This window comes from Anas platyrhynchos, chromosome 5, assembly GCF_047663525.1.
Source record: "Anas platyrhynchos isolate ZD024472 breed Pekin duck chromosome 5, IASCAAS_PekinDuck_T2T, whole genome shotgun sequence".
NCBI classification, from domain to species: Eukaryota; Metazoa; Chordata; class Aves; order Anseriformes; family Anatidae; genus Anas; species Anas platyrhynchos.
Genome location: NC_092591.1, coordinates 28,350,152 through 28,376,380, shown reverse-complemented (window position 1 = coordinate 28,376,380; position 26,229 = coordinate 28,350,152). Strand labels below are relative to the sequence as shown.

Here is a 26,229-nt window from a genome sequence, read left to right as displayed (position 1 = left end):
ACTCCACCAGAAGAAAGGGAAGCAGAGGGACAGAAAACGGAGCAGAAATCTTTGGGCACAGTGAAACAAGTGGGGGGAGCAGCAGGTCTGTGAAGGCAGGGTGTCTGCAATCTTTGTGGCGATTAGATTTAATGGGACAGAAACGTTTCTCTCCTTCACATCCCCTCCTCCTCTCAGCCCGAGGGGGAGAAAGGAGGGAGGTGGTGATGGGGGGGGGGCTGACGAGGGGGGGAAGATTTGAAAGAGTGTTTGACGTCAGCCTTGCCCTATAAAAAGCTGGCAAGGAGCTGAAAAGCAGAGAGCAGAGCTTGTGGCAGAGCGAAGATGCCAACCCCCAACATCTCCACCTCTGCAGCCAAAGGCTTCCGCAGGGCGGTGTCGGAGCTGGACTCCAAGCAAGCCGAGGCCATCATGGTAAGACAACCCTACCCCACTTCTTCTCTTCTTCCCCCCCCACCCCAAACAGCACAGCCTCTCCTGTAGCTGTAGGCAGTGGCAGGCAGGGATAGAGAGGCCAACGTTGTCAGCAGGTGCTTACCCCAGCCCTGGCTCCAGGCTGGCAGAAGAAAATTACTCACACACTCCTCTCTACACATTGGTATGTGTGAAATGCAAAGATTTAGGGGGATGAAAGCTCAATCGAACATACTTTCACCCCCTTGCAACCAAAAGCAACTTAAAAACCCTCTAGACCTAAGGCAGAAGTAACAAGGTATCGCCAGTGCAATGCAATTTTGAAATCTTTGATGCTCTTGCTGATTGCAAGGCAATAAATTGCAGCGATTTCACCTGTTATAGCTTAATGAAAAAAGAGTGTCTTTTATTTTGGACTACCTGCAAGGCACAGGCAATTTGCTCCATTTGTTTGCAGTTGCTCTATCCCAATACTCCCTTCCTCTGTTTCTATTCCTGCCCCTCGCCGGACTGATTTAGGGCCCAGGTTTTACCTTGGGGAATACTTCTGCACACACCAAAGCTACAGGTGTAAGGAGAGGAAAACATCCCGCTGGGCTGCCACTTACCTTTAGAAACAAAATTCTGGCGAACCCCTTGGACAGGACGTAAGGACAATCCCCACCTAACCCAAACGGCTGGGACCCCAGGGAAAGGGTGGAGACCGGTGGCATGGGGCAGCCCTACAGGTCAGGGACATGGGCAGGCTGTGGGTGGCCCTTAATGGCACAGAGAGGGGATGCCCCTGGGATGCGTGCTGGGAGGAAACATGGCAGAGACAGCATTTTAGAGCATGTGGCATGTTAGAAGAAAAGGAAACATTTAGCAAGCAAAGAGGTAAGCTTGCAAGCAAAGAGGTAAGCTTGCTTTCTCTAACGGATGAAAATTAGCGAAGGCTTCTATTTTGTACAGCCGTTTTCACCCTGGCAAAATAAACTATCTCATGGTTCTTTGAAAATGGGGATTTTCCAGGCTGCTTTGTCAAATAGATTGGCTGCTGCCTGGTTATTGGGCAGGCTGGGCAGCTGCCATGTGTTCGGTGGGAAGCAGGGCACTGAGTGAGGGGCTGCAGGAATCTGGGTTCACGGGCAGGAGCACTGCCGCCTGGATGAGTGCCTCCTCCAGCCCAGAGCAGACATAAGACCTCAGCCCACCTCTGCATCTCTTCTTTGAATAGAGATTCTCAGAACAGCAAAAACATATTAAAAACAACCCTAGCCTAGCATAGGAGATCACCACAACCCTATGGTTTATTCTGCTAGTTTGTACCAAGCGAGGGGCATGGCTCTGCACTTCTACATGACAGCACATGTCCCCAGCCCTCATGGTATCCTCAGGCCATTGACCACACAGTCCCTGCCTGCCAGCTCCAGCAGATGTGTCCCCTCTGAGCTTTGCAATCCCAGGACTCTTCCTCACCGGGTGTTTCTCACATTAACTGTGCCAGGCAGAGATAAAACTCGCCCTGTAGAACGTCTTTCTATTATATATTTAGATTTTTTGCTGCTAGTAAGTTTTTACAATACACCTTGTAGCTCTAGCAAGGTTTTGGTTGCAGAGTATTCAAGCAGACAGCAGCTGGATGCCAAAGTGTAGGAAAGATTGCCCAGGATTGTTGCAAATAACAAGCCCAAAAGCTTTAATTCAGAGCACTGTGTTTTTAACAGTGCTTCTCAGGCTGGGCACTCAGAGCAGCAGCAATTTCAAAGGAAAAACTAAGTACTTGTTTGTACAAAGTGAATGGCCACATCAGACTCAAGCCCCAGATAGGTAAATGTTTTACAAAAATAAAATTAAACTTCTTATTGTAGCTGGACAGGTACACTCCATGGGGAAATATGGAAATACTGCTTAACACCTTCCAAAGAATGGAAGGCATTTATCATAACAGATCAGTTTGGTTAGCTTATATGCAAAAATGATGCCTAAATGCCCCCTCCCCCCCCCCAAGGAGATATTTCCCTGATGAGCACAAACGTGAGAAGCAGTGGAGATGGTGTTGAGAGGGAAAGCACACAGGCAGGCAGCAGGCAGACAGACCCCCCCCCCCCCCCCCCACACACACCCTGCTGTTCTTCTCCCTAACAAAATCCAGCCTTGGCCTTTTATTCCCCCCCCCACCCCCCCCTTTTCAAACTTTCCCACCCAAACCATGTTGGTGTGGAGCTAAGCATCTCCTAGGACCCCTCAACAGAGACTGAACCCCCTGCTCCTGCCTGCCAGTGACACAGGTTCTCACACCAAACCTCCTTCCAGTGCCTTTTTTTAAGCTGATTTACAGCCTAAACTGGGGGGTCTGGCTCCTCCCCTCCTCTGCCCCGCTCCACCCCAGAGGAAAAATCCTATTGCACCTTGGGACACAATGCAATAAAACTCCTGTAGCTAAAGCACTTTGGATGGCTGCGGAGCGCAGATCCTGTGGCTAGCACAAGACTGTTTGCCCTGCTTATTGCGGGCACCTGAAAGCAAACAGCAGCTTAGCTTTAAACGTGGTAGCAATATAAAACACACGCTTAAAGCTGAGCACGTTTGCAAGCTCTTAAAAGTTACAGCCCAGGATATTTATTAGATCTCTTCTCTTGTTGGACACGAATACCGCCAATTTAGACAAGTGCCAATATGTACTTATTTGTTAGACATTTCTCTGTGCTGCAAGGAATAAAGTGGTTGAGGATCAGCAAATATTATTCCAGAGGGGTGTATTTATTAAAAAATAAAAAGGACTGAGGAGAAGTGCATGGGCTGATGCCTAGAGGTGCTGTGTTTTCCAGTCTGCATTTCAAATGTCAGGGAAGCCCTGAAGCCAGATTTGTGTCAGCTTAAAGCACCTAAGAAGGCTTTCAGAGAAAACATCGTGGTGGGCTTTGAAAATCAGAAAGAAAACTGGCTTAGTGTTTGAGCAGGCTATGCTTTTCAAAGGAAGACCTCAAAAACTTCACAAGATAGGGAAGGCATTCCTTGTTTAGCAGCAGCTATTTTCCAAATACTTTCAGCAGAAAATGGCTGTGGGATGCGTCTCAGTGCAGCTGGGGGTGTATGGGCAGCAAGGGCCTGGTTTCCAGCAATGGCACAGTTGTGGGCTTCAGCTGTCCTTCAGTGTCTTTTTTTTCAGATGGCTTCATGTTTATCTAACACCTCTCCCCTTCACTTCATCAGACACTTGAAAAGCATGCAAGATTGTTTCTGATTTTTAGGTTTTCAAGAATATTGAAAGCTTTTGCTAGGGAAGTTGAGGGAAAAAGCCCACTTTAGTCATACCACAAGCATATTTTGCACAGATTTTCCCCAAAGCTCCACATTCCTGAGTTCACTCCTAATGCCTCAGTCCTCCTCCTCAAACCTTCCTCCGCAAAGCTGGGCAAGTCAGCACAACCTTCCCCATCTTCCCCTATTCAGACACCTTGCTCACACCTCACCCAGCTACTGGGGTCACCTCTGATCCCCCCTAGCTCTATTACAAGTGTTATTTTTTCCTGGTCTGCCTCCAGTCTCCACGGTTCATTGGTAGACGTCAAAGCCTCATCGAGGATGCCAGGAAGGAAAGAGAGGCTGCAGCCGCAGCCACTGATGCTGCAGAGTCCACAGAGACCATTGTCTTTGAGGAGAAGGATGGGAGAGCCATGCTGAACCTCTTCTTCATGCTCAAGGGAGCCAAAACATCACCACTGTCCCGAGCACTCAAGGTGTTTGAGGTGAGTCCCTAACTGGTTTCTCTGGCCTCAAGGAACACACTATACTTTTCATGGTGGTTCTGTGAGAAATAACACTTGAGTCTACCAAAGACAACTCAGACTGGGTCTGACTACTGCAAGTTATGAGTTAATTGTCTGCATCATCTCCCCACAGTCATGCTTCACTCATGCCCTAGCATGCTCGCACTAGGAATGAGCCCTACCTCTGCACTTTAGTGCTTTTATAACACTCTGGGCTGGATTTTGCTTAATTACTGGAGTCAGCCACACAACTTGACACCCACAATCCACACCCACGTTGCTTGTAGCATACTGACAGCCCCCTCTACTGCTCAGCACTTCAGCTTCATGCACAGTGCTGATTCCACATTCAAAATATGCTGTGTGCCCTGCATGGCTACAGAGTAGGTCCCCCTTCCACAGTACTGATCAGCATCTGGGTCAAGGCTTTGTTAGTCTCTGATTTGTGTGTTAAAGGTTGGTTCCCCCCCCCCCCCCCAGAGATGCATCTTGTAAATGGCTTTAATATCAAGGGAAACTCTTAACTCTTTGAGCTTTTTTTTTCCCCACCCCTAGCCAGCAATATAATCTTCTGTTATCTAGTATCTCAGTGCCATGAATGGAAAGACTGAGATAAGCCCTGGCTATTTGAACAGCAACCAAAATGTGACAATTTGCGTTTATATAGTGCATTATCATCCAGAAAGGTTCAAAAGTGTTTTGTAAACTTAGGGTTTGAGCTATGTTTTATGTATACTAGTTTAATCTCATTAACTTCAGCAGCGAGAGGAGAGGACAATTTGTTCCTATTAATCAGTCACGCGGGTTGTAAGGGACCTTCAGGAGTCCCTGGTCCAAACTTCTGCTCAGAGCATGTCTGGTTGCAGCTCAGGGCCATGTTTGTTGCGAGTATCACCAAAGCAGAAATTCCATACCATCTTTGGACTCTTGTGTGCTGTTTGTTCTCTCCCCGCCCCCCCCCCCCCCCAATGAATTTACTTTCAGTTTGTGCCCATTGCCTCTTGACCTCCTGTCATGCACTTTTAAAATGACCCTGGCTCTGTCTTCTTCACACTCTCCCACCAGGTACTAGTACACAGCAATCTCTCCCCTGCACCTTCACTTCTTAAGCCTGAGCAAATTCAATTCCCTTCCTCTTTCTTCATATAACACTGTGCTCCAGCCACCTGTACACCTCAGCATCCCTCCACTATACCTGTAAGAGCACATCAATGCCTTTCTTCTACAAGACACAGTACTCCAGATATGGTGGCCCTCATCCCAGAGGAAGAGGAGGAATCACTTCCCTAGACCTGTTTTCTACAGTCTTGTTACTACACTTTAGTACATGGCTGGCCTTGGTCATCACAAAGGCATAGTGCTAGCTAATATATTGATATACATTACTATAAAACACCTTCTCCCTCATAAAATGCAACCATTTCTGGCATAAAACCAGATCATAAGCAATACCATATAGCCGACCACTACACAACACAAAAATTATATCTGGAGGATACACATTTCCCTGTAATCAGAGGATATTCTGGTTATAGAACATGCAGCACTACCTCTGATGTTCTTGTGAGAAGTGCTTCAGATCTTCAACAATTACAAAGCATCTTGCATCTTCTCTACGAAGACTGTTTCAAGAAAAGTTTTCTGTGCAACATACGATTCTTGTCTTAAGACCAAAAGAACCCATAGCATGTGCCTATGAGAAAAAAAAAATCTTGGTATTGCCATGGCTGGGTCTCCTTCTTAAGAGAAGTTCACGGCTGTCAGAGAAGGCATGAAAGATCGATCAGTGTAACATCTCAAATGTAACACCGCTTAGAGGGTATGAAACATAGAAGTATAAGTTCTCATAGTTGGTAGATTTTATGTTAGTGCATCTATAACTTAAACAAATTTTAAACATAAAGCAAGAAGTAGGGGCAGTTTATGTCCAAATATTGTTTCTTTCTCGTACAAATTACTTGCTGCATAAAGATCTCTCCTGGTTAAAAAAAAAAAAAAAAAAGCTCTTTGAGCTTGTCACAGAGAGAGCTTTAAAGATAATAAAAAGTCAAGCATGTCAAGCCACAATGGAGAAAGATTCATTTCCCAGATCCCTCTGGCAATGCAGGTACAAGATATGAAAGCAGACGGGCATAATGACATTTGCCTCATCATGAACCAGGCTGCAGGGAAGCTGGTTTCACTCTGCTGTATGTGTTACATGCAGCCAAAGCATAGGTAATGCAATCACAGCTGTCAGATTAATGCAAAGGTATTGATTGTTGAGGGGACAATGTAATAGTGTAGTTGGTAGATACATTCAAAAACACAATCCTAAATTTAATTTACCTGTGGCATTACATCTGTTCCTTCTCATCTTTCTGCCTCTGATTAACAAAAGAAATTGTGTCCTTTCTTCTACCACAGATCTCCCAGAGACATTGGAAAGGTTGGGTCATTGCAGGGACTTGGGCATATACTAACAGTTTTCACAGAGCTGAAGATAATAACCAAAAGGGCCCTACCAGGGCCCTTTGGAAGACTATAAACTGTTTTGTCTCATTCCTTGGGTGAATTCAGTTCTGATAGAGCCCCACATTAACACTGAGTCTGGACAGAGCTCAGAATAGAGCTGGATGTAGTCAGAACAAATGTTCTTCAAACTCTTCCTATGCTCCTCAAGATCCCTTACAAAATATACGGAGAGAACAAATCAGTTTCTCTTACCCTTTTGATCATTTCAGCATTGTGATAAGAGTTTCACAGGGGTCTTCATATCAACAACTATCAGTAAAAGCGAGGCCAGACTCTTCTGATGTGGGACATTAAGCAGCAATGAGATAGTCAAACATTTGTGATGTAGGCACGGGGACCTCCACCATGGGCTGGCCCGGGCGGCTGCGGTTCAGCACCATGGCCAGCACCCCAAGCCAGCCTGAGCCCGCCCCTCCTACATCAGCACCCCCAAATTTAGGAGATTGAAGGAAAAGGGGATCATAGGAATTAGCTTTTTGCTCTGTCGATTAACTTCTTGATCCGATTTCCTCTGCCACTGTGAAAGTTTTCTGTTGGTAAATCACTGACACGCCCAACTGATTGTCCAGAAACAAAAACCATGAAATTAATAGGTAAGTGTTTACCTCAGTTAAAAAAAATAAAAAGGACGGTGGGAACCTCCCCACAAACACACATACATATCTTTGGAGAGTACCAGTATGTGTTTCACATGTTACAGACTTGTTTAATGCTTTTCTCTTTCTCCCTGTTCTACAAGACTTTTGAAGCTAAAATTCACCACCTGGAGACAAGACTGAGCCGAAAGTCTCGTGAAGGGACCGCTGAACTGGAGTATTTTGTGCGCTGTGAAGTCCACAGCTCTGACCTCAATACTTTCATTAGCTCCATCAAGAGGGTAGCAGAAGATGTGAGGACCACTAAGGAAGACAAGTGTAAGAAACTTACAAAATATTCAATATTAATATTTGATATATAAAAGGAAGACTGCCTCAAGGGTCACCTCCTTGCACACTTTTGAGTCTCACATCCATCTTTCATTACCAGTCAGTTTTTCCTCCTTCTCTTTCCCCACAGTTCACTGGTTTCCCAGAAAGATCTGTGAACTGGACAAGTGTCACCATCTGGTCACTAAATTTGACCCTGACTTGGACCTGGATCACCCGGTGAGTTAGTCTGCATGGGCACATCTTTGCATTTGAATCCTGAGACATCTCTCAGAAGGAAGGGGCTGGAAAACAACCATTGACGCAGCTGGCTGGGGAGCTGTAGTGCAACCACCACCATGAGAGAAGTTGCTCAAGCCAGTGATGAATGTTATTGGGTTAGAAATTTAGTAACTGACTAAAAATCATGTTCCTATTTGTCATCCCAGGGCTACTCTGACCAAGTATACCGCCAGAGGAGGAAATCAATAGCAGAAATCGCTTTTCACTATAAGCAGTAAGTCTTTCCTAGCATCCATATAGAAATTACACCATGACAATGCAGCCTATTGGGAACTCATTATGCTATTTGCATGAGACTTCTGGTTTTGTCCTCCATTCAGCCTTGCCAGCTCCTTGTATGCATTTTTCTCCATGTATTCCAGTTCCTTCCTAATTTAAAAATGTGTACAGTCATTAATTCATATATTAATAAAGTCAGAATACACCTCCTGCATAACAGAGGCTGCTCATAATTCCATCAGATCTCTAGCTTTGTTTTGAAATGTAACATCTCTTTCAGAATATCTAGTCTCAACTTCAAAGTTTCACATACTGAAAAATATACCACATGCCTAGAAAATTTGTTCCAATGGTTCATTATCCTGGCTATGAAAAAAGTTTATTTAACATTTAATATTTTAAGTGCAAAATGATCATTGGTAGCTTTAGCTTTCACCCAGTTCTTTCTACATACTACCTAATAGTCTTTCATCTGCTAGATGGAATTCTGCTATCGGACTTTTTTTTTTTTTTTTTTTTTGCTGTAGTGGCATTTATAGAATCTTAAGAGGTTCACCTCTTAACTGCCTCTGATAAATTAAGTAAATTCCAGTAATGATTTCATCATTGTCTTACATAGAATTGAGACCATCTCTTATACTCCTATTTAATACTCTTGTTCTGATGTATGCAGTGATAGCTCACAATATCTCTGCTACAACATCTGTCAGCTCTAATATTAAGTTGGGTTTGTAAAGTATCCCCTAGATCCTATTCAGTAATGCTGACTTCCACTGTAATGTCCCACATTTTTTAGCAGGACTTAAAATGTAGATTCCTGTAGAGAGCCATGCTGAAAGCAGGCTATGGAAATTATCTGGGTCACCTTCTTTCAGCTACCTATGCAACTGATGCGATCCCAGCACAGCTTACTGCTCTGTTTTGTTTCATGTTCATTGCAAAATTGAAGTCCAGAGTACACGCATTGGTGTTTTTGTCCCATACTAATACTAAATGCATGGAAAGTCACTGTGCCAGCAACGATGTCCTGAGGGGCCCAAGAAAAATTCTCTCCTAAGATAATGCGAACAAACATTTAAGATGCCTTCTCTTGAATCTCATCTGCAGGTTAGCATTCATAGTCTGCTGTGTAACATCCCTTCAGGCTGTGAATGGAACAGGAACTACTTTATCTCTGTCATATGTGAATATATCATATGTTTAAATACAGAACAGAAGGATTTAGGAAATACAATTGTTAATTATGAAGCAGAAAAGGCAAGTGTCAGTCTTCAGTTCCCATTTACAATATTGCTAAGAACCATTTTTCTTGTTGCCTTTAATGTCACTGACAATACATTTTTCTGCAGTTCAAATACATTTAGTTTTCCTTATTATCTGCTTTTATTTCCCACCCACTGATTCATTCCCCCAGCCATCAGCTCTCTGTAGCTCAGACACACAAAATTAGTTTCTCACAAAAGGCTTCCCATTTTTCTAGTAAAAAAAACATTTGGGCTGGAAAATACTATGTCAGCTAAGCTTTTGCTCATCCCTTGTTTATTTATAACCTCCAGTTGGACTAATGCTTTTCTGTGTATTTGTTACACCTGCACAAATGACCCATTACCAGAGGCTTGTCATTCCTGTCACTTCGTTTGGTTTACAGAAGATTGATCAACATCATACAGAGCTTCTCCAAGGGGCTTCCTTCTCAATAGGGAGAGCAGCCTGCCTCATGCCCTGCTGCTGTCAGTAATGGTGTGCTTGCCTTGCAGCGGGGACCCAATCCCTCATGTGGAGTACACAGCGGAGGAGATCGGTACCTGGTGAGCACTGGTTTAACCCACAGCCTTCAGTGGCTTCAACACCAGAGGCTAGGAATTGAAACCTAAATTGTTCCGGTGTGATATTTTGAAAGTAGCAGGAGCACAGTTATCCTACTTAATGATTCGTTATAAAAGATATTAACATGTTGTAAGTTTGTTTTTTTATTTTAAATGGATGGTAGGGACTGCATGCAGGAGAGCAAGCTGTCTCTAAAATAGTGATGGTCTGTCTCCTCCTCTCCTGGGGCTGTACCAAAACCACATTCACTCCACAAACTGCAGGAGTTTCCTCCAGAAGAGCTTACTCAGAGAGGCAGTTCAATCAATTTGGAGTCCTGCTGGGTACTCTGACTCCCAAATAAGGTCACCTCCCCCTTATATTGACTGTCTTTGTAGTGCAGCTTCAGAAACTTAGAGGGAATATATTAATTGCAATTAGTACCTTGTATATGGTCTTCTGACCTTCAAGGTCAGAAGTAGGTCTGTGCAGACATGACTACTGACCTTGCAGACTCATTTGAATGTGTGTAAACATTCATGCAACCCTATAGACATACAAAGAGACAGACTTAGCAGTGCAGAACATAAAGGCAAGAAATCTAGAGGCATGAGCACTTGGTAGCATATAACCAGAGGACACGAGTGGCCAAGCCACTGAATGTGTCACCTTTCATCCTGAAGGAAGGAGGTGTACAGCACTCTGAAGAGCCTGTATCCAACCCATGCCTGCAAGGAGTACCTTGAAGCTTTTAATCTACTGGAGAAATTCTGTGGCTACAATGAGAACAACATCCCCCAGCTGGAGGACGTCTCACGCTTCCTGAAAGGTGGGTATGAGCCTAGGATGGAGAAGAGGAAAGCCCAGGGGATCCAGCTCTGGGTCTGCCAGGGGTGCAGCAAAGACGGGGAAATTAAACGTGGAGAAAAGCATGAGCTGAGATGTGGGAGAAGAGCTGCTGAAGGTTTGTGCATGTCCCAGAGGACAGGGTTAGACCCCAAGAGGTGGTGGCTGCAGCTAAACCTGATGGGCTACACTTGAAGGCCAAGCCCTTCAATGACCCTAACGAGCAGAAGTTGCTGCTCAGTAGGAGCACAAACATCATTCTGGGCAATGAAGGAGCCCGTTAGTTTCCAGCACTGAAGATTTTGCTTTCAGTGCTGGAAACACTGGACACCAGCACAGCCCATGAACTGTACCCCCACCACAAGGGCCACATGCACTGTTTCAGAGAGGACTGGCTTCCAGCTCCGGCCCGTAGCCGGCCTGCTGTCTGCACGGGACTTCCTCGCCAGCCTGGCCTTCCGCGTGTTCCAGTGCACGCAGTACATCCGCCACGCATCCTCACCCATGCACTCCCCCGAGCCGTGAGTACTCCAGCAATGAACATTTCACCTTTCCCTAATGGGCAAGCTATCCTATCTGCTGCTGACCATGTTTTCCTCCTTCCCCCTGGCAATGGCAGGGACTGCTGTCACGAGCTGCTGGGGCACGTCCCGATGCTGGCCGACAAGACATTTGCCCAGTTCTCTCAGGTAAGGTGGCCATCTGCTTCTTCACCCTGAGAACACCAAGTGCTAGGTAGGACACCAGACTGACCTCGGTGTCGTGCTTCTGGCAAAGAGGTCCAAAGATGTTGCCTGGAGGAGAGCTGCTCCTCTCCGGACTTCACCTGAGCTTTTGCTGCACCAGTAGCTGGACACATTTAACCTGAACATGAGCCCACAGGAGATGCATGGCAGTTCAGGGAACTGATATCTGCTGTCTCAAGGCAATAAAGACTAAGCAACCTGTAAGAGTCTCACTCATGCCCTTTTCGTAGCCATCAAGGAAAAGGTGGGTTTGAGGAAAAGAGGGCAAGCAGTGGTTCGCTGGTGGTAAAGGAAGGGAATCCCAAGAACAGTGGGTGGAGGTACTTGCCTGGAGGTGCAGTGGGGTAGCTGGACAATGCTCAGGGCAGGAGAAGGAAGAGGCCACAAAAGAATGTGAAAAAGCAGCATTTCAAACAAATGGTTCCAGCAGAAACACTGGAAAATGTGAACAAATCCCCTGGCATCAGCTGCAGAGCAGGCTATGAAATAGGAATTCCCAATAACACCACCCTATTGCTGCAAATCTATCCTGAGGTCTACCCCTTCCCTTGTCTTTCCAGGACATTGGGCTTGCATCTCTGGGAGCAACTGATGAAGAAATTGAGAAACTGGCAACTGTAAGTCTTTTTCTCAGCACCATGGAGGCCCCGACCTCCACCAGCATGTCTATGTTACTGGGGGGACTGGCACAGTGTAGTCGTAGTGTGACTACATTTGCTGGCTTAGGGTCCCAAGCCCTCTTTCATGATGACCACACAGAGCAGAGATCAGTTAAATAGCAGAGCTCACTTGCACATTAACCCAATTTTCACAGGCACCAGAGTATCATCAGGCATCATATTTCTAATGACAGCACTGCTGGGACCCTTTGGGATGGGATTAAATTACATCCACTTCCTCTGGCTCTGCCTCAGCAAGGTGACCTGTCCTGCTCCAAGGGCACCATGCGATGCCCAGGCATGACAGGACCAGCCCGGGGACACTATGTCTGTCCTGCCATGGTAGCAGTTTCACTTAGCACTCTGGCAGGGATTGGTGCAAGGTATGGCAGCAGGATATTATCCTCTGTGTGTTTGGTGGCCACATCAGACACCCATTCCTTCAAACATCCCCAAACCCTTGCTGCAATGCAAGGACTCAGAAGGGATAGGGAGATGAAGAGGAAGAACTGTGTTGCCCATGTGTTTTTCTTTTCCTTTCACAGCTTTACTGGTTTACAGTGGAGTTTGGGCTCTGCAGACAGAATGGGATAGTCAAAGCCTATGGGGCCGGGCTCCTGTCATCTTATGGGGAGCTCATAGTAAGTCTCCACACAAGTTACCTCTCTGCTCCAGATGCTATACTGCAAACACCTTCCTCCTCTGCACAGCTGCAGTGAATTTATCTGATCTGTTCTCCACCTCTAGCATGCATGTCCTTCCCGGTTCCCCTCTTTTCACACTGGCATTTCCTGCCTGTCTCCATAGCACTCCTTGTCAGACGAACCAGAGGTGCGGGACTTCGACCCCGATGCTGCTGCTGTTCAACCCTACCAGGACCAGAACTACCAGCCTGTGTACTTCGTGTCTGAGAGCTTCAGTGATGCCAAAAACAAACTAAGGTAGGACTGGGCACTGAGGGAGACCCAAACAGGGATACAAACCTAGAATATCAAAACAGGGCTTGGCACCTCTGCTACTTTCAGTTCAAGGTCTCAGAAGCACTCTATAAAGTTAGTTTTTTTTTTTTTTTTTTTAAAAATGTAGGCCTAAATAGGCATTCACACATTTTTCACCTGTAGTAATTTGCCATGGGACCCAGCTGTGGTATGATTTGCCCAAGTGTTGGTCTTGAGGGCTCAGATGTGAAGGAATGTGTCAGAGGGGGAGGCACTCATGGAGATGGGACTGAGGGAGTGAAAGAAAGGACAAACCTAGCTCCCTAGTCCTCATAGAAAGGAGTTAAAGACCATCTCCAGTTCCCAGGAAGGCCAAGCAACATAAGAGTGGCAGGTCCAGAAATCAGAGACACAAAACACCCCCAGGACCTCCCCTGCTTCCTTGCTGCAGGAAGGCTAGGTCAGGTACCAGCCAGCCACACAGGAGCATCCCACCAGCATGTGTCCCTATGAAACACACATGTTGGGTCACGTAAAAATTTTAGCATAGATGTGAAAAGCTGCTCAAAACAGTGCTGGTCTCTGAGTTTAGGAGGCAGAGAAGTGTTTCTTTCTGAGCAGCCACAGGACAGCTTACACATCTGTCGTTTAACCAGCAAAAATCCCAGACATCATTAATAGCTCTAGTTACATGGAATGGACAGTTTTATCCACAGGTGGAAAGGAAGCTTTTGCCTCCTCATCTGGTTAATGTGTTAGGAGACCCCACACAGTACCCCACTAGTGTAATATGGTTTCCCTGTCACAAATGACTACAAACAGGATGGAGGCTGCAGGGGCAGTTTTACACACAGATGTCGGATCAAAATAACATTTTCTCAGCCATCACCAGAATCACCTACAGGAGGAAAGCTCAGCCCTGCCACATTGAGCTGTCAGAGGAAACTTCTGTCTATACTGTTTTGCCTTAGTTTAGGGAGGGCATAGGTTGAGACTAAGCACCACATAACATGCATGACTTTGCAGGTCCTGTAAATGGGGTAGTTCACATAAATAATGTGGCAGGGACTGCTCTATTTCAACTTCTGCTTTTATGACACTCACTTGCACCACTCATGTAACCCAGAGTCCAGCTGCTCAAAAGCAAGCACCTGGGGAGCCCATCCTCTCACACACACTAGGCTGCTTTAAAAAAAAAAAAAACACCAAACTGTTGGCTCATGAGTCATTTCCTTTCATTTAAAAGGGAAAAATACACCACTTCATCAAGATTAGGCTATAAGGTTTTGGCAGTGACAGGCACTTTAAACAATCCTCTTTACAGACCACACAGATGTTACCCTATGAGGTGAAAATATTAAAATGCTCATATTATTTGCATTACTGGCAGCTGCCACTGTGGGATTGACTAACAACACTACCCCTCAAGAAAAGCTCTTTTCCCAGAGTTTTCCAGGGTAGACACGCACCCACAGCACCCTTCCACAGGCGCACACAGAGACCTGAGCACTTCACCAAGGTGTCAAGCAAAAACACTTGTGTTAGAAGGCAAGTATCTAACCATCAGCAGAGGAAGGGTGTGGGAAGTCCAAGCAGTTGTGCTAAGGGGCAGCACTGCAGGTGATAGCATTAATAAGCTGGGTGAGATAAGCCCTGTTTTCAGGAAGCAGACTAAATGGGTTTGCAGAAAGCCCCTCCACTTGCACTCATTTCCCCTTTCTGCAGCACAGCAGCACCCCCTCAAGCACCGGCCTGCAAGCTTTGGCTATGTGACCCCCAGTCTGCTCCTGAGACAGTGAGGTTTTCACCCTAAATCCCAGTAATGCATGGTTAGTCTTCCCCACAGCACTCACAACAATGGGAGAAAGCAATGTATTTCCTTCGTTGTGCAGACCCATAGCAGCCACAAGAGGGTACCCTAAGCTAAGCAATTCAGGAGCAAAAGGGTGAAGCCTCAGCCAGGAGCATGCCTGCCCCAGCATGCCTCCCCATATCTTCCCAGGCCTTTTCAGCACAAGATTTTAGCCACAAGCACCCACATTTAAATGCCCAACTCAATGTTAAGGGTTAAATAAAACCCACAAACCTACCTTGTCAAGAATACACATGCTAGCCTCTGAGCTGACCATGGTTTCTTTTCACCATCAGCTTCACAGTCACTGGCCCACATGCTTCTTTTAAAAAGGTGGCAAGGTCTTGCTCTGGAGGTGCAACAGGCAAAGTCAAACTTGTCATTGAGGTTCAGGCTCCAGTTGACCTTCGGTGCAAAACAGTGCAACTTTGATCAGCTGCACAGCTTGGGTGATGCCATTCCCATCCCCTAGCTCAGGTCTGAGCTGCTCCTGTCAGTCCCACCCTTAGCATAGCCTGCAGCCAGTCATCCCCTCCACACGCAGAGACTAGCAAATAAACTAATGTCAGAAAGGATTTAGGAATCTAATACTATAATACCACACGTTTTCTCTACAATTAGCTTCTAAATCTCCTTGGCATTTTTGAAAAAGAAAAGGGTAATTAAAGTAGAAAGTGCCTGGAGATAGCCACAGGGGAATAAGTGCAGTGCACCCTCCAGCTTGGTGCAGGCCCACACTTTCCACCCTAGGAAATCCACAAACTCAGCACCCCCCCTTGCTGAACCGGATTGATTTCAGCTATCCCTACAGCCCTGTGAAGCTGGAAAGATGGGAAACCAAAGATTTAATGTTAAGCTAGATATTCTGCCCAAGGGAGGCATTAACCTGTTGTTGTCTGGATGAACAGTGATGGGGAGGAGGAAGAGGAGGGTGGGAGCCAGGCTCCAGGACTCGTTTCTTGTGTCAAGCCCTCTGCACCCTTTCTTTCCTTGCAGGAGCTACGCAGCACATATCAAGCGGCCCTTCTCGGTGAAATATGAGCCCTACACCCACAGCATCGAGCTCCTGGACAGCCCCCAGACCATCCGCCACTCCCTGGAAAGTGTAAGGGATGAGCTGCACTCGCTGATTAATGCACTCAATGTCATCAGTTAATACCAGAACTGGGCTCCTCCCTGCCCCTCTTCCCTCACAGCCCCAAAATGCCCTCACCTAACTCCCAGCCCATTACTTCTACCTGTTTTCTCCACACATTTGCACTGCTGCCTGTCACCACGCTACCCCAAGAGTTTGCCTCCTCGGTATGCAGGGCCAAGCTTAAAGGAGGGCAGAGGAATGGACCCAAAGCCTGCTGGCTTCTGGGGCAGCTTTTTTTAGGGACTGCTGGGAAAAGCTTGGCACAGACCAAGCTACAAAGCTGAAGTCAGAACTTGTGCGAGGAAGAGGAGGAAAGCTGCTTTATTAAAAGCTAGCTTTATTAAAGAAGTAAGAGAAAAATCTATTTTTTTGCAGTTTGAGAGAATAGACTAACCTGCTTTATGAGCTCCAAAGCAACCCCACAAGGGACCACTGGTCTCCACCACCTCCTGCCTCTTGCAGCCCTCTGTATTTGGGAGACACTGTGCCACTAAAAGATTTTCTGCCTCAACCATCTCCATGAAATTTAGAGTCTGGGCTTCTAGCCTCCCCTCAGCTGCTTGCACAGAGGCTGCAGTGAGCAGTGACCCAAGCCAGGAGCTACCTGCCTGGCACAGAGCAGCCCCAGCCTACCTGCATCCTCACCAGCACAAACACCCTGAGCAGGGCCTCCAAGCCCTCTTTTAAAAGCTCCCACACCTGGGACCATGGCAGCCCCCTTTGCCATCAGGGTTGGGCTCTGTAGCTTCAATTGACTCTTAATGCCTCCCACTTCTCACCTTGAGAGGCCCACCTGGGCTGCAATTTCCCTGATGAAGGGACCAGCAAGGGGGACACAGAGATCACAGCCAGCCACCCAGCAGCCCAGCTGCCATGGCTCACAGCAGATAGCAGTCACAGCTGTTGGTGTTCAGGCATGCTGGTGGCCTTGAGCAGCCTTAGTGTCTTGAGTTTATCAGTTCTTGCACTTGTGTCCCTTGGGAGAATTTCACACGCTTTCACTTTGCCAGTATTACACAAACATAGCATCACCTTCTTCTTAGGTATCCTAATATCTCTGTCACCTGATGTCACTCAGGTGCACAACCAACTTTATTGTTTGTCATTTCTGAGGAAGGTGACATGGCCAGGATGCTCAAATCCAGTTTTGTCTGGCTTTCAATCCTGATATAAATGGCTTGATTTGACCCAAAGCTCTCAGTTTTACTCCCCCTACTTTTGCCCTTCTTATCTTCTTGCAAGCTGTCTCATAATCAAGTGGTTTGCTCAGAAGTGTGGCCCAAGGTTATACATCTGTGCAGTATCAGAGCTGGGCTTGGGATGCGCAGAGGCAGCTAAACAGCTGGGGGGACAGCGGAGGGGGGAATTACTTGTAGTTGTTCATATAGTCAGTTGTTACATTTCTGTATGGACTTTTAGAATCCTTATCCACTTTACATGGATTTTTTTTTTTTTCCCCCGGAAAGAATCTCAAGGTTTAGTGGTTAGGTTTTAAACAGGTATCCTTCAATACTTAAAAATAACATTTCCCATCAGTGTTTACCTCTACTGTAGCTGTCATAATAGCTTACAATTCATTACGCTTTATCCTATTTAAGGCCTTCATTTACATATGTTTGACCCTCAGTTCTCTCTAATTTTAACTACTTAGCTGCTGACAGCACATCATTAGTCTCCCACCTGCTTCAAACCTTCCTTTCTGTTTTTCCTCCTGTATGAAGCCCTCCTAATTTCCTCCAGCACTCACACACTTGCTTAAAAGAGCATTACAGAAATTGGCAGCTTGGCACTAGGTCTAGCCGCTTCTCCTCAAGTTGTTCCTCCTCTGAGGATTGTCCCGTAAATTAATAAAACTACTGAGTTCATTCAGTTATTGTAATTTTAGAACATTTTTCCAAAGCTTCAGCTATGATTTCCCAATCTGTGTGGATTCAGATCTTGAGCTGTAACTCTCAAGGTTCCCTTAAGATCTGTAACAATTTTTAGTTTGGGTTCTTAAGTTATTACTATTGCATTAAGCAGCTGCAGCAAGCTAAGCGAGGCTAAGGCAGGCTAGGTCACAGGTTAGCTATAATGCCATGAAAAAGATGCTCGTCTGGCCTCCAAACCTGTAAAGGTCTAAGGGTGGTTGCCTCTGATTCTCCAAGGCACTTTACAATCATTATCTGCCTTGTTAAATGTCTCTAATTAATGCAGTGTATAAAAAGAACAAAGCTGTTAATATGGAGTGAGGAGCCAAGTTAAAAATTCTTTCAAACTGCCGGAGACCTCAACTCCTCCGCCTTGCTTCAGAGTTTGCATCACTGCACCGTGACTCTCTCAGCTGCTGCTTGCTCGTGGGGCTGTAGTAAAATCTGTTGCCCTACAAAAATAGAAAATAAGCAAAGCTTGAAGCATAAACCAGCAAGTAGTATGCAGGCACATAAACAGATCTGCTGTGGTCGCGCGCGTGAGCACAAGCGAGCGGCACCCCTTCTTTCTGAGAGCTGGGATGATGCTGGGCATACTGAGCAGGCTGGGCACTGGGCAGTTTTCTGTGTCTGTGCTCTTGGCACGTTTGTGACTGATTCCAGAATGATTTGGCCACTTTGCGAGACATCTGAGAAACTTGAGCCCATTTGTATTTACCAATGCCCTCATCTATTTAATATCTTAGAGGATTTATCCTATTAGTAACATAATAAGTGCCCTTCCATTTTGTCTCTAAGCGTGTTCCTTTATATCCAATTTTGGATACATTACTTGGCCCCTTACTTTGTAATCTATCTATGAATTTTATTCTTCTTTCGTATTTTCCCACGTTGCCTCTGAGCCTTGATTTCTTTCTCATCTTGCCCTAATGTTTTTGAGTCTTGGACACAGTTCACCAAGAAATAGGCTAGGCAAACAAAATATGGGAGTGTTGTAAACCAATCCCTCATATGTCACTGCTTCTGTTCTACTAATATCAAGGGTAATTTTTCAGCCCATCATTTTGGACATCGTCCTACAATTATCTTTAGTCTATTTTTAATAGTCTGACTCATTCTTTCTATCAGTCTGGAGGATTGCAGGTGGTAGGGTATATGCAATCTTTGCTTAATCCCCAGGTTACTCATTAGGACTCGAGTTGCTTCACTTACAACCCCCCCCTCCTTCATCTCATCCTATCTTAGCTGCTGTTCCATACCTATGGACAATCTTCAGCAGGATTTTTACAGGCTGTATTCCTTTTTGTGGGAAAAGCCCAAATCCATTCTGAAAATATATTAATGGTGACAAAGAGATATTGATACCCTCCTTTAGTTTGATAGCTTAACTGCATGATCCATGTGTAGTATTTGCTAACATCCTTTGTTTAGCTAATGCAGTAGAGTTGGCAGCTTTCTTTTACTAGTTCACTAGTAACATCATTGCACACCTTACACAGTTTTTACTTATGTCCTCCATCTCTTGCTTTGTTTGGGGCCAAATAAGAATTCCTTGTACTCTTTTTAGAGTACCCTATACCCTTTATATAAATTATGACAGTCTAAGATGATTTGCTGTCATTCAGCTGGCCACAGTAGCCATCCCTTTTTGTCTTCTATATGGTTCCTGGTTGGGGCTGCAGTAAACAAACTTGAAATTCAATTTATCTGCTTGCTCATTAAATTATTTCTCAGCACTCATTTCAGTCTTCTTATGTGCTTTAACATTCTTTATGTATATTTGATTCCCACTCCCTTTAGGCTCGTAAAATAAACCTCCAGTTTTCTTTGTGGGTGTCCCACTATCTGCTTGCCATCACACTATCAGGCATCCAGGAGCTTATGCCATTATCAACATGGTAGATATCTGTAGAGACATACTGGATTTATGTCTTTTACTGATTTTGATGACAGCCTGTGCTTTTGCTCCTTGGCATGATCCTTGCTCTAGTTTCCCTATTATTTGTTCCTTCATTCCACTAGTAGCAGTGTCCTGAATTATTTTTCCTCCTTGTTCAACCTTAGAACTCCTAAGAGTGTATGATACTGTTGGTTTATTACTGGTTTCCTTTCAAAGGACAGTCACATTTTAATCCATTTCTTCTCTTTGTGGTTAAGAACAGAGTATGCAACTAAACTGTTGATGATGAAAGGTTTGAGGACCATCACAGCCCAGACCAGGCTTGCTCATGGCCAGGGAAATTTTGGTACCCATAGGCTATTGGTACCCATTTTCCTTCACTATTTTTTAGTGATAGTACTGCTCCCACAGGATCAGCTCATGTTGAAATTCTTATTAGGAATGACTTTCCTTCTGCCAGGTGTCTAATGCAGGAGATTTTCAAGCAACTTCTTTCACTTCATGTAAAATGTCGTGATCCTTGCTTCAGCTCCATTCCTGATTCTTCTACTGTAATTTTCATGATGTTTTGATAGTACTAGCAAAGTTATGGGTAAGGCGCCACAAAAAATTAAATCCTCCCAGCACTTTTAGGAGCTGGGACTGAGTAATGGGAGTCTTTGTTTCACAGAAAGTCTAAGCTTCCTAGCATTGATTTTTTGTTTTACCACTTCCAATTCCCCAGCAGTTACCCTGAGGTTGCATTAATTGTGCCATGTTCAAATTGATTTTAAATCCCGTTTGGTCTATTAATTTTAAAACTCAGATACTTCTTTCTTGTACCTCTTCTTCTGTAGCTGCACTCCCTAGAATATCATCCAGATAAGATAATTTCTTTTCTGTGTCCTCTGGAGGCCATCATTGAAATGCTTTCCTAACACAAGCATTTGCAGCAGGGCAGGTGCTCAGCCCTGTGGGGTGCAAGTAATCGTATATTGTTTGTTTCTTAATGTGAAAGCAACTCTATAAATTGGTTCTTCCCCTGCATTTTGCCATATGGGAGTTAGCTGTGAATTGCAGGGGTGCATTTTTGCTGCTAGTTCTCCTAATTCATCCCCTGTCCAAGGAGCCTGACTCAACATTGTGGCTGCCAGGGGTGATGGAGAGACCTGTGCTCTGCTGGGGTGGGCACATGATCTCAGTTTGTGCTGATATTCCAGCAACTTCCTATCAGTCCATTAAAGGCTCTCCATCTTCCCCAGCTCATGGATTAATGCTAATGTTGCTGCTTGCACCCCTGTCCTACCTGTCTGCTGGGCAAGTTAGTTAAAAGCGCTTATCAAGGTGCCCAGTGCATGATGAGTGAAGGTTGGTTGAATACATGCTCTTATCAACCAACCTCTTCATTCCCATTGAATTCAAAATTTGAAGCAGTTTCTCTAAGTGCTACAGCTGGGCTTTCTTTCAGTGGCTTAATATCTGCAGCTACCTGCCTTGGAGTCTCTCCTGTCATTGTAGTAGCTAGAGCAGCTGGTTCTGCTGCACCTGCCTGTCCCAGGATGGCAGTCGAAGTTGTTGTGGGATATGCTGTTATTCTCAACTTCTTCTATTTCTTTTCCCATTTGTTTGCATCATCCCTGAAATCATCTTCCTCTGATGGTTCCCAGTCTAGTTCTCTCCATCACTTCCTGCAGATACAGCAGTTATTTTTAATTTTTGCATCCCAATCTGCTCTTACAAGTGTCTAATTTTAGCTTTGCATTTACTATGATCAGGTCCCTTTTGAGCTCTCCTTTGCTCCAGGGTGAATCACGGCACTATATATGTTAATCCATCCACTTCTGCAGTTTCTCTTTTTTTTTTTTTTTCTAAATTCATCTGCATCTCTAATTGCCATTGCATCTCCTTATTGCCTTCTTGGGCCACTAGATGGTATTCCTTTTCTAAAGACAAAGTTATTATAAGTTACTTGATAGACCCTTTTAAAAGCATGGTTTCCACGCTGGAGCAGTTGATATTTTGGTGTTGCCTTGGCTCAGCCATCTCAGATTATTGTTACTGCTTCCCATAACAGCCCCACTAACAGGGACAGCGTATCCTTGAGTTTTGCTCCCTGCTCTCCCGTATCAGGGAACATTTGGCTTGTATCACCCTTCGGCTTCCTGTGGGCTGGAGCGGCACCAGGAGAGGCACCCACAGCCCATGCTGTAATCTCTGATATTGTTGGGATTTCCTGTAGCCTTCCGCTATTCCCAGTTTTAGTTTTTTCCCTGGGTCCTGTTAGAATTTTCCCGAGCTTTCAATTTCATCTTAAGGTATCCCTTACGTATTGTGAACAAGGCTGGCTGGGATAGAGAGTTGCCTTGGGAGCGTTAAGCAAGGCCACTCCAAAGACAAGATTTTGGTGAGGACATATGTGTACCCCATTCACACACTCCACCAAAATATGCTGTGAATTCCCTTTTCCTGACAGTGGAGCAGATATACAGGATTATGTGGCTGTTTAGAGCCAAACACGAGTCCTTTGGGTTGGGTCATGGCAGCATTCATGCTATTCCCCCTGGCCTCACCAAATGTGGCTGTGAGCTCTATGAAAAAGTGACCAAGAGAAAGCTGAGGGGATGGTAGATGGAGCATGGGCTGGGCAGGCAAGGGAGGAAGACAGGGCAAAAGCCTTCCTCTGAGCCAGGCCCCAGCATACCCTCCCAGTGTGTCCCAGTGCGTCCCAGTGCCTTGCTGAGCGGTCTCTGCTGTTGTCACTGCTGCTGCTGTGGATGGATCTGTCTTTCTGTCTCTCTGCGTAAAGAAATATGACACAGATTTATTTTTCATTTTGGAATCGTGCTGCTGCTGACATATTAAGAATAAAGAATATATTTCTGGTCTAGCATCCCGAGTTTGGCTCTTGTGTTCTTCTGCTTCCCAGCTCCAGGTCTGCCATCCTGCCTGCAGGCAGGGTATGAAATACAGCCTGGGGCCCACTGGGGCCGGAGGGCTGTAACTTGCTCTCATGTAGAATGTGAACTCAGAGGTGGAAAATGATCCCTTGTTTGTGGACGAGCTGATCTAAGCCTTTCTTTGCCAGGATATTACTAATTGCACAATTATGCACAGAACAGTAGTTGGGAGGTCTTTTCTTAAATAGTAACACAACAGGGGTCTTGCCTTCACTACGTGCTTTCTCTCCCAGTGTTTCCCACTATTTCTGTTTAGTTCCAGTAATGTGAATAGTGGAGTATTTATTTCAACACTGGGAAGATGCCTTTAGTGAAGGTTGCAAATGGGTTTTCTGCCTATGCCAGAGCCCGCTCTGTGCAGCCCACTGAATGCAACCCTCTTTGAAATTTCTGTTGGACAAGGGGGACCCCAGCTCCAGGAGATTATAGGGGAAGATGCAGAGTTACGGGCAACTACTGCTTTATGTGCCTCACTGCACAAAGTCACTCGAGGAAAAGAACTGGGTAAAACTGATGGTAATCCACTGTGATCACAAAATACATAACTGATTTCCCCTCTGGTAGCAGGGATTCTCATGTTTTTCCCAGGCATAAAACAGTCTAGATTGCAAGTGACCGGGCTAGGCAACCTTCATCCTAAATGTGTTGAACACCTTCCTAAAAGCCATTACGGATGGCTCCTGCTTACTTAAGCATGGGAACTATTTAGATGGCTGTTTTCTGCATCCACATGGGAGCAGTGGATGGGACACAGGGCACTCAAGGACCAGAATGGCCCCTGGAGTCCACAAGAGATGCCCAAGGCCACATAAATATTTCCTACTCCAGAGTAATCCCTATGTTTAAGGAAACAAATTCCAAACAGTGCTACCAGCTTGGCTTTTACAGGAAAACCAGGCTCTTTCTCTGTTAAATCCCTTCCAGAATAGGCGATAGAGGTGGATTAATGCACTGCTGACACGGGTCTGGACCATGCATCCAGGCACCCCAGCACCGTCTGAGGGGGAGTTCCCTCATTTAGGACTTGTGAGGATGCCCTGTATCTTCATAGCGCTCATTAAAGTGTTACAGCTGTAATGAATTCATCTTCATTACACGCCTGGGAGGTAGAGGAGTGCTCTTGTCCCTGTAAAAGGCTGACAGATAAAAGGAGGCAGAGAATCAGAGAGACTCAGACCAGGCACAGAGCCTGAAAAGTAATTACATGCCTAAACAGCTTTGGGAAGAAGCGTCTAAGTGGCAGATCTGGGGCTTGAACCTCTATCAGCCCTCTCAGGACCCAATCTTTCTTCTTGTGCTGTGATGCTACGGCTCAGAAGAACTCAATTATTTACAGTTCCTATAGTGGCAGGTATGCACGCATGTCCCCATCCCCCGGAGATGGGAATTGATTTGGATAAGACTGTGACTGACCTGAGCTGTCATTTGTACTCCTAATACAGCTCAAATCAATTATTTTTCCCCGGAGATCAGGCAAGGTATTGCACTTTCCACTGTAAAAAATTAATTTTATTTTTTTTCTACACATTTAATTACATATATATATACATTTTTTCTTTTTTTTTTTCTTTTTTTGGGGGGTGGGGGAGGAAGAGGAATGCAGTTTTCTGGAGGAAAGCCAATCTTTTGACACTTTCACAGCATGGCCAAAATCAGAAAGGATCAGAAATATCTTGAAAACTGCCTGGGAGATGTTTTGGACTGAATCTCACTGAATGGAGAGCCTTACAAAGCTGAATTCTAAAGTCTAAATTTCAAGCACACAGACCCCATATCCACAATACATCCCCCTGCTCTATCACACACTCCTACAGGTGATGCTCTTAGAATGGAGCAACTGCTTCTGGAGCTCATTTAAAACACAGGTGTGAATTCGATGTCAGCCATGGGGATGCAAGACTGGACATGCTTAGAGGTGAGCTCCTGCCCCTGATGCAGTCACGGTCCATCCTCATTGATTTTCCTGAAGAGATAATGAAGCAAAATCCATTTTTCACTCCTGGCATTAGTTCTACTGGGTGTCTTTGTGATTATTTTCTCTGTCAGCTCTCTGGGCACAGCAGGGTGAATTGATCTACAAAATATTTGTAGGGACGGTGAAGGATTAAGTATCTCACACAGATAGCTCAGTGCAACAGTTGTTACTCGGGACTTTAGAGAGAAAAACAGGGTGGGGAGAGGGAGTTGTTCATTTTCCTTCCACTAAGGTCAGCCTTAAATAACTCTCCCACCTCCCTCTGAGGCCGAGACAAGATAATAAGGACAAAAATGTCAGAGCAAAGCACGGGGGCCCCTCTATTTACAGCAAAGGCCAAATCGCTAACGAACAGATCGGAGCTTGCTTTCCAAACACCGATAAGCGGCATCTTTGAATTAACGGCCCCAGTTCCTCCGCTGCCGTAAATCAGCATGACCCTGGCTGCCCGCGGGGCTCCCCGCAGGAGGAGGGGGCTGCTCACCCCTCCCGGCCCTGGAGATCCATGTGCCTGTCTCCAACCCTCCCCTTCCCCAGCCCCGTAACACTAACAAGCCTTATCAGTAGGATTTACACCTCCTTGTCTAGGAACCCCTAGGCAAACCCGCGGACCGGTTACCGGTGTGCCTCCAAATCCTGAAAGTAGCTTTAAGTGCTCCAAATGATCCACTTAGCCAGGGATAATTAATAGCATCAGAGCCGGGAGCCCCAAAGCAGGAGTGAGGGGAAAGGAGGAAGTTTGTTCCAGAAAATGGGGTTTCAAAGCTTCCTACTGAAACCCAGCAAAAAATGCTGTGCGAGAATGAGCACGCTGTCCCTAAACATCCTCTTACATTGTCACTTACAGACCTCAATTTTATAATGAGGGACACCATGACAGATATCCACGGTGCACCCACAGCTGCAGAAATGAGCGGTGGCAGAAAACACAGACATACCTGACATAGTAATTTATTTTCAGTCTGTGGGACCACTTTACAGCAGAAGACAAATCCAAAACCATCCCTTCTTTTTTTTTTCTTTCCTCTTTTACCACCTTGCTGCGTTGGCTTGTTGTAGCACCCATCACTCTCTGCCATGTCTGCTGCTCTCTGGTGGCCTGCCCATGCTTTCCAGCAAGGTGGCTGAGGATCAGCTTTCCTCCTTCTCTGTTTTATCCAAGGCTTCCCCAGGTTGTCCATGTCTTTGCTTTCCAAGTGTTGCCTATTGCTGCCTGTTGTTCATGCCCTGGCGGTGGCACCATGAGACTTTGCTGCCTACAGCTGTGGACACTGGAGAAAATTCCCTGATGGACTCCATGGCCCCTCTCATGGTCATCTCCTGAGGACAAAGTCAAAATCCTTTTTGGTTGCTCTCACAGACTTCCCCAACTCTGATCCATGAAGAAGGACAGATGTGGTGACGGTGCTGAAAATG

General features: G+C 45.6%; 1 protein-coding gene across 1 annotated transcript; it reads left to right on the top strand.

Annotated features, from left to right (window-relative positions):
- The first annotated feature begins 277 nt into the window (after window positions 1-277).
- TH (tyrosine hydroxylase) lies at window positions 278-22,768 on the top strand. Its single transcript, XM_005019749.6, has 13 exons — window positions 278-414; window positions 3,942-4,145; window positions 7,420-7,594; window positions 7,737-7,825; window positions 8,035-8,102; window positions 9,865-9,915; window positions 10,597-10,742; window positions 11,145-11,280; window positions 11,379-11,448; window positions 12,066-12,122; window positions 12,710-12,805; window positions 12,972-13,105; window positions 15,951-22,768. Exons 1-13 carry the CDS (start codon window positions 325-327, stop codon window positions 16,108-16,110), a joined length of 1,476 nt encoding a protein of 491 aa, XP_005019806.1. The 5' UTR covers window positions 278-324; the 3' UTR covers window positions 16,111-22,768.
- The last annotated feature ends 3,461 nt before the right edge of the window (window positions 22,769-26,229 follow it).

Excerpts from the sequence above, each read along its gene's own strand:
- TH (XM_005019749.6), top strand. The coding sequence starts at position 325 with ATGCCAACCCCCAACATCTCCACCTCTGCAGCCAAAGGCTTCCGCAGG. Across the intron at positions 8,103-9,864 it reads ATCGCTTTTCACTATAAGCA|CGGGGACCCAATCCCTCATG; the intron begins GTAAGTCTTTCC and ends CTTGCCTTGCAG. Across the intron at positions 13,106-15,950 it reads GATGCCAAAAACAAACTAAG|GAGCTACGCAGCACATATCA; the intron begins GTAGGACTGGGC and ends CTTTCCTTGCAG.